This window comes from Teleopsis dalmanni, chromosome 1, assembly GCF_002237135.1.
Source record: "Teleopsis dalmanni isolate 2A chromosome 1, ASM223713v2, whole genome shotgun sequence".
In the NCBI taxonomy this organism is placed as follows: domain Eukaryota; kingdom Metazoa; phylum Arthropoda; class Insecta; order Diptera; family Diopsidae; genus Teleopsis; species Teleopsis dalmanni.
Genome location: NC_051846.1, coordinates 103,726,738 through 103,735,297, shown reverse-complemented (window position 1 = coordinate 103,735,297; position 8,560 = coordinate 103,726,738). Strand labels below are relative to the sequence as shown.

The 8,560-nt window shown below is 44.0% G+C and overlaps 1 protein-coding gene across 1 annotated transcript; it reads left to right on the top strand.

Annotated features, from left to right (window-relative positions):
- The first annotated feature begins 6,417 nt into the window (after nt 1–6,417).
- On the top strand, nt 6,418–7,050 carry LOC119663922 (cellular nucleic acid-binding protein-like). Its single transcript, XM_038073513.1, has one exon. The coding sequence runs from the start codon at nt 6,418–6,420 to the stop codon at nt 7,048–7,050; it is 633 nt and encodes a 210-aa protein (XP_037929441.1).
- The last annotated feature ends 1,510 nt before the right edge of the window (nt 7,051–8,560 follow it).

Sequence of the window (8,560 nt, the reverse complement as noted above, 5' to 3'; positions counted from 1 at the left end):
ATTCCCCCCCTAATGGAAAAAAAAAAAAAAAAACATATTGTGTGCACAAACACAACGCACATTTCACACGAATGTGGTGGAGTGAAATAAAACTCGCACGCACATACGGTGTTTGTGCCGAAGTTATTTCGCCCAGCACATTGTGTGTGAGGCAGCCAGCTTGCCCTCGCACACAACGTGTGCAGAAAAGAAAACGAGGAGCACATTTTGTGTGCAGACTTGAAAATAAAAATGCACCCAAATGTGCGGAGACGAAATTTTTTTTTTTTTTTTTTTTTAACGAGGACTCAAAAGCATCGAAAGCCTAAGTCAGTGCGAAACTTTAATCCGCTAAAAACATGTCCTTATGTCCGGACGGAGATTCCCTCCTGGAACTACCGTTAGGTATTACGTCAGAAAGGCGTCCTGAGTTCGTAACTGTCCTATTTCTTGAGGTGAGACCTCAGTTGTGGCGCGTTCGCTGGCACGACGTCGTTCAATGGCTCTAAGTTGAGTCATGATCCTAGCAGCAGTGGTCGATATCAATCGCCAAATATCCGGCGAGTTAAGCATTTTCAAAATTAAATTTCCCGGGCAAATAGGCTCGCCCATAGCCTCACTTATCTCTGCTCTGACTTCATTAAAACGTGGACAAGAGAAAAGAACGTGGCTTGCATCCTCCGCGACCCCTTCACAGCTAGGACAAAACTGATCTTCTTCGTGTTTGAAACGATGAAGGTACTGTTTAAAGACTCCATGTCCGGTTAGGATCTGAGTGAGATGGAAATCTACCTCACCATGCGTCCTGTGTACCCACACATCAAGATTTGGGATCAGGGTATATGTCCATCTCCCTTTCATCGAGTCTTTCCACCGTTGTTGCCATGTAATCATGGAAATGTTTCGTGCCTCATCCTTCGGCAATCTACTGTGCCAGATATCTCGAAGTTCGTAGGCCAACAGATCAAGCGGCGGCATGCCTGCTATAACACATGCAGCATTGTCCGATACAGTGCGGAAAGCACTGATTACACGTAGCGCGCTTAGCCGGTACGTGCTTTTTGCGCCTGCAGCGTATGATCTCGTTCGCATAGCAGAAGCCCAGATGGGAGCTGCATGCAATATTACCGAGCTGGTGACTTTTGCCAGGAGTTTACGATTGGTGGATCGTATACCCGAGGTGTTTGCCAAGAGTCGTGACAGAGCAACAGTGACTTTGGCCGCCTTCTCATTTACCGCCCTTAGATGGTCTCTAAAAGTAATCCTGGTATTTATGAGAACACCCAGGTACCGCAGGGATGACTTCGATGTAATTTCGAAACCACCGCTTGAAACGAGAAGACTTCCCGTTACTTCCCGAGTACTGAGTAGCACAGCTTCCGTTTTTTGAACCGCCAGTTTCAGTCCGTTTTCACAAAGCCAACTGGTTACCTTGTCAACAGCTGCTGAGCACCGCTCCGTGATTTCCTCTATCGTTTTCGCAACGACAACGATTGCAAGGTCATCAGCGTAGGCCACGCTTGTGCAATTCTCTGGAAGGATGACTTTTAGTACACCATCGTACATCGCATTCCACAATGCAGGACCAAGTACAGAGCCTTGCGGAACACCACAAGTAACCGTGTACTGCTTGATTCCATCGTCAGTCTGGACCTGAAGCCATCTACCACTACAGTAGTTGTACACCAATTAGCTGTGTTGAAAGCGTTTTTGACATCTAGCGTCACCACCGCACAGTACTCTTTGGTACCTCCTTTCCATCGTTCTCCGCTAGTGGCCGCGCGGGCTATTTTGACGAGTATGTCAATGGCGTGAAGCGTAGACTTGCCTCTTCGGAAACCGAATTGCCGCTCACTAAGTCCTCCATGGCGTTCCAGATATTCGTGCAAGCGGTTGACCATGATAGACTCAAGGGTTTTCCCGAGTTCATCCAACAAGCATATTGGTCGGTACGCTGTTGGATCCTGCGGTTGTTTTCCTGGTTTAGGAAGCAGGACCAGATCTTGCTTTTTCCAAGGGCTTGGAAAAACTCTTTCCTCCAGACATTGTGTAAACAAGTTTGCGAATACATTTGGATCAGCTTTAATTGCTGCAATGACAGCAACACTAGGGATGCCGTCTGGGCCAGGAGCCTTGTTGTTCTTCATACGCTTCATAGCAGCATTTATCTCATTGGCTGTGACCTGAGGTATTGTAACCAATCGAGGTCGGGGATCAAAGGAAAACCACCTGTCGTCCATCGAAGGAAATAGCGTAGTAACTATACGGTCAATTACCAGCGGATCCATAGGTTGGGGTGCTCTATTGCCCCGAATCGAGCACATTACCACCTTATAGGCATTCCCCCAGGGGTCAGCTTCAGCACTCTGACATGATTCCCTAAAAGAGCGCTGCTTGCTCTGCTTAATCTCCTTCTTCAAAGCCTTGCGGCATTTTACGTAGTTGTCGTGAAACTGTTGCCAATTTGCGCAGTTACGGTTTCGTTGAGCGACGCGCCTTGCTCTGATGCAGTCGCCTCTTAAACGAGCGATCTCTTCAGTCCACCAATAGGCTGGTTTTCTAGCTGGTCTACATGACGCACGGGGCATTGCCGCGTCGCACGCTGCAATTAATTTGGAGATCACCGCCTGCGCCATGCTAGCAGCAGACTCTGGGTACTCCACGTTATCGCTCCAGACCAGTTTGAAGATATCCTCATCGAAGAGTCGATGTTTCCATCTACGTTTCAAGCAGACATTTCTACTACGCACTGGTGGTGTGCAGAGTTCGACGATAATTGCGCGATGATCGCTATGCAAATAGATGTCTCCAACTGACCATTTCATACTTTGTGCTATCGTGTCGTGAGCAAATGTCAAGTCGATGGCAAACCGATTCCGGCCTGCTTCGAATGTATGTTCGCCAGTGTTCAGAAGCACAACATCTAGTTGAGAGAACCATTCCATGAGCACTCTTCCTCTAGCGTTGGTGTGATTGCTACCCCAGAAAGTAGACCAAGCGTTAAAGTCGCCGGCCAGGATAAGCGGAGACTTGCCCCTGGCTTCTGTCACGATTTCAGAGAGTAGCTGCTCAAATTCCTGTAAGTCCAGACTAGGAGGAGCATAACAAGAGAACAAAAATATCCCATCTACCTTGACCCAGGTAAAAAAACGTCGGCTGACTGTAGTAGAGCATTGAAAGGCCCTACCATTTGCGCTCCATATTGCTGCTTTACCGGAGGAGTCTGAAAGCCACGACGAGTTTCCTACATCATGATATTGTTCACACAGTAGAGCTATATCCATATTTCGCTCGTAAGCCGATTGGGAAAGCAGGTCCTGTGCCGTCCTGCAGTGATTCAGATTGATTTGCACAATCCTCATTTGCGCACTTTGTCTACCGCCTTCTTGAACTCTGGACAGCGAGCGTTTCCAACAGCGTGCTTGCCTCCACATAGAATACATTTGCTGTCCTTGCTGCATGCAGCAGCAAAATGGGCTTCCTCACCACATCTTCGGCAAGACTTACTACTATCTTCCGGGAATTTACAGTTTGCAGCTGCGGAGACGAAATGTCTCTGCACATTTGTGTGAAATGATGATTTAAAAGCGCACAATATTATGACAAATATCGCAGCAAAATAGTACGGAAAACTGATTTGTATTAATTTTGGTCTTAATACGAAATATTTTATTGAAGAAATGATTTTGTATTTATATTTTAATTTTGAATTTATTATTAGATTTACATTTATTGCTTATATTACTTATTATTTTAAGGTTTATTAATTTAAAACATGCAAATAAAGTTAATTTCACAATGTACTTGAAAACTTTGTTATATTAAATAGGTACATGAATTTAATAGAGAAAGAGTATTTGTTTCGAAATGTTATAAGTAAAGAGGATCGATTCTACGGATCGTACTTTGAAAAAATTAAATATATCAATTTTGGACTACTTCATAAAATTTTATTTAATAGTACATAAGTTATACACTAAGATTCGTTAGTAAGGTTATGAAAAGCAAATGAAATATTTTTTACAACAACATAAATTAATTTTGTTATTAGATTTCACTTAATTTTTTATCTTTAATTACAGCTTAAATTTAACGAAGTTATTGAAATAATTTAATAATTTAATATCTTAATTTCTTATTAAAAAATATATAATTTTTATTACATATTTTTTGAAATAAATTTTCATTTAATCTTATTAATAACATTGCTGAAATATTTTTTCACTTAAATTATATCTCTGCTTACTTAGCACAGTAGAAAGGGCGTTAAAATCCTGATACCTGTTCAAGAAAATATTTTCCTAATCTTTCGCGTTTTTTAATGAATGTTAGATATTCTACCTAAGTGAATACATATTTCTGGAGAAGAAAAATATCTATTTGTGGCCCTGCCGTATTATCTTTTTTAAACTGTTGCAAAATTTATTAAACAAATACACCAATACCAATACCTGCTACCTGTTCAAAAAAAATATTTTCCTAATCTTTCGTGTTTTTTAATAAAAGTTAGACACTCTACCTATGTAAATACATATTTTTTGGGCATAAAAAAATCTTCCTAAAATATGTTTTTATTTCTTTTAAACTGGTGCAAAACTTTCCAAACAAATACTTTAAGTTCACTTACTATATTTGCATTTAAAAATGCACAAAGTAATATACAAAAAACTAATATTTTAAGTTAAAATACAAATAAGGTTAAGACAGTTATAATTTTTAGTTAACATTACTTAACAAAAATAATTATTTTAAATATTTGTTAATTTATGCAATTTTAAACATAAGTTACGATCCCAACGAACGCAAATATCAATTTTTTCAAAATTTGCAACAAAATAATATTTTCTATTTCAAACAAAATTGTGAAGTTCCTGTAATTTTTTTCCACCCTTGGGTGCACACACACACCCTGCGGGATAGGGGTTAGAATATTCCCGCGGTAAGGTATGCCTGTCGTAAGAGGCGACTAAAATCCAGCCAGGCGTCGGAGGGTGTGGCTGAAAAGGTCACAAAATCCCTGAGAAGCCCCTGAGCTGAGCCGAGTAGACGCCGGCTCTAAATAAGCGTCCTCCATCCCGGGATGGCAACGAGGGTCATCCAAGTGCGCAGAGAGTGACTAAACAGCTGTGCACCATCGAGGGATGCAGCCGTGTGCACTGTCCTAAGAAAAGGCGGATGCAACAACGATGGAGTCCTTTCATGTTTAACAGGTTAGGTATGAAAGAGGAAGAATGCATGCTAAGACAGACAAGCAGTGCATAATAGTTATGATTTTAGGGTTCAAACACCCATCAGGTACGAGCCCAGTAAGATCCTGATTATGGCATACTGGAAGATATGAATTTGGTAGAAATTAATTACTCTTGGGCTGGTGAGGGTGCCATTCTGGAACCTGAGTACTTAGAAGTGAATCTCTAAGGAAATGGCTTCTGGGTTAATGGCATTCTTGCCCCCGTCCCATTAAAACCCTGGCAGGCCTCGAGAAACGCTCCAACACTGACACTGTTAATTTGGTGGTGCAGGCTCAGTTGAGTATACTCCTGACTAGCACTGATCCGGCTCTGAACGTACACTCTCATAAGGAGGTACATCAACCCTCGCATGGAACTCCCTGCATGCAAAGACAACCATGGGATCATAAAGGTGACTGCACATTCAATGAACGACAACGAACTCGAGTGGGGACCCAACAAAATGAATACAGAAATAATAAAACATAAAACAACAAAAACAATTATGGAGGAGAAGGATGCTGATAGCGTGCCCAATCACGCTGACAGCATGGACGTAGGTGCGCGCACGGCGGTTACCACACCGGGGACTGTGCCTATCGTCTCTAAAACGTGCTTTCCCCAAGGGGCAGCAATACCAACGTGTCAGGGGTCTATAAAGACTCCGGAAAATGCCTTCCTTAGCCTGGGAAGTAAGATCCGATCTCTCATTGAAATGGTAAATGAGACGCATTCGGATGGAAAGAGGCGCAGAGCCATCCATCAACTGATGAGAGATGTGATCGACGGCATCAAACTTCTTTACGAAGTGGCAGCGATCGAATTCCAAGACAAAGTGGCAGACTGTTGCTCCCAAACCTCCCCCTGGTTGAGACTCCAGAATCTAGCAATAGATGCCAGGAGGCTCCAGAAAACCGATTCGCCTACACAAGACACTCCTGCTGGGCAAACAGGGAAAAAACGCCAAAGAAAATACAAAAAAAAGGCGGAAGGCTTAACAGCAAGAATAATGGATGACACGACCGCCACGCACCCCGTATCTGTTAAAAAAATCGAAACGCACTCTCAGATAAAAAAAATTAATAAAACACAGGAGTGGAAAAAGGTCGAAACAAAAAAGAAGCAGCGCTTGCGGTCCAAGCCAGATGCAATCATCATCGCATCTACTGCGGAGAAAAGTTACGCGGATATCCTTAGGACCATAAGAATGGACAAATCGCTTAAGGACCTCGGCAACTCGGTCAAGCGCGTGCGCAGGACCGCCAAAAATGAATTGCTGCTAGAGCTTAAAAAGGCTTCAGAAAGTAACACGGTGGGCTTTCAATCAGCAGTGATTAGCGTGCTTGGTGACTCAGTACGTGTGGCAGCACTGACTCACAGCAAGACGGTGGTGATCAAAGACCTGGATGAAATCACGTCTGAACAAGAGATTTGCGAAGCTCTTCGTCTGGGAAGTGGCATAAATAACTTGGAGAAAGGCAATGTCCGTATGGTGGGCGGTAAGCAACGGGGCTTACAAATAGCGTTCGTAAAGCTCGCGGCGTCAGATGCCGATAAATTGCTAAACACTGGGAAAATTCGCATCGGCTGGTCAATCTGCCGAATCATGGAATGTGTGGAGCCGAAACGCTGTATAAAATGCTGGCGTTTTGGTCACATAGCTGCAAACTGTAAATTCCCGGAAGATCGTAGTAAGTCTTGCCGAAGATGTGGTGAGGAAGGCCATTTTGCTGCTGCATGTAGCAAGGACAGCAAATGTATTCTATGTGGAGGCAAGCACGCTGTTGGAAACGCTCGCTGTCCGGAGTTCAAGAAGGCGGTAGACAAAGTGCGCAAATGAGGATTGTGCAAATCAATCTGAATCACTGCAGGACGGCACAGGACCTGCTTTTCCAATCGGCTTACGAGCGAAATATGGATATAGCTCTACTGTGTGAACAATATCATGATGTAGGAAACTCCTCGTGGATTTCAGACTCCTCCGGTAAAGCAGCAATATGGTCCGCAAATGGCAGGGCCTTTCAATGCTCTACTACAGTCAGCCGACGTTTTTTTACCTGGGTCAAGGTAGATGAGATATTTTTGTTCTCTTGTTATGCTCCTCCTAGTCTGGACTTACAGGAATTTGAGCAGCTACTCTCCGAAATCGTGACAGAAGCCAGGGGCAAGTCTCCGCTTATCCTGGCTGGCGACTTCAACGCTTGGTCTACTTCCTGGGGTAGCAATCACACCAACGCTAGAGGAAAAGTGCTCATGGAATGGTTCTCTCAACTAGATGTTGTGCTTCTGAACACTGGCGAACATACATTCGAAGCAGGCCGGAATCGGTCTGCCATCGACTTGACATTTGCTCACGACACGATAGCACAAAGTATGAAATGGTCAGTTGGAGACATCTATTTGCATAGCGATCATCGCGCAATTATCGTCGAACTCTGCACACCACCAGTGCGTAGTAGAAATGTCTGCTTAAAACGTAGATGGAAACATCGACTCTTCGATGAGGATATCTTCAAACTAGTCTGGAGCGATAACGTGGAGTACCCAGAGTCTGCTGCTAGCATGGCGCAGGCGGTGACCTCCAAACTAATTGCAGCGTGCGACGCGGCAATGCCCCGAGCGTCATGTAGACCAGCTAGAAAACCAGCCTATTGGTGGACTGAAGAGATCGCACGTTTAAGAGGCGACTGCAACAGAGCAAGGCGCGTCGCTCAAAGAAACCGTAACAGCGGAAATTGGCAACAGCTTCACGACAATTACGTAGAATGCCGCAAGGCTTTGAAGAAGGAGATTAAGCAGCGCACGCAGCGCCCTTTCAGGACATTAAGCCAGAGTGCTGAAGCTGACCCCTAGGGGAATGCCTATAAGGTGGTAATGTGCTCGATTCGGGGCAATAAAGAACCTCAATCTATGGATCCGCTGGTAATTGAACGTATAGTTACTACGCTATTTCCTTCGATGGACGACAGGGAGTTTTTCTTTGATCCCCGACCTCGATTGGTTACAATACCTCAGGTCACAGTCAATGAGATAAATGCTGCTATGAAGCGTATGAAGAACAACAAGGCACCTGGCCCAGACGGCATTCCTAGTGTTGCTGTCATTGCAGCAATTAAAGCTGATCCAAATGTATTCGCAAACTTGTTTACAAAATGTCTGGAAGAAGGAGTTTTTCCAAGCCCTTGGAAAAAGCAAGATCTGGTCCTGCTTCCTAAACCAGGAAAACAACCGCAGGATCCAACAGCGTACCGACCAATATGCTTGTTGGATGAACTCGGGAAAACCCTTGAGTCTATCATGGTCAACCGCTTGCACGAATATCTGGAACGCCATGGAGGACTTAGTGAGCG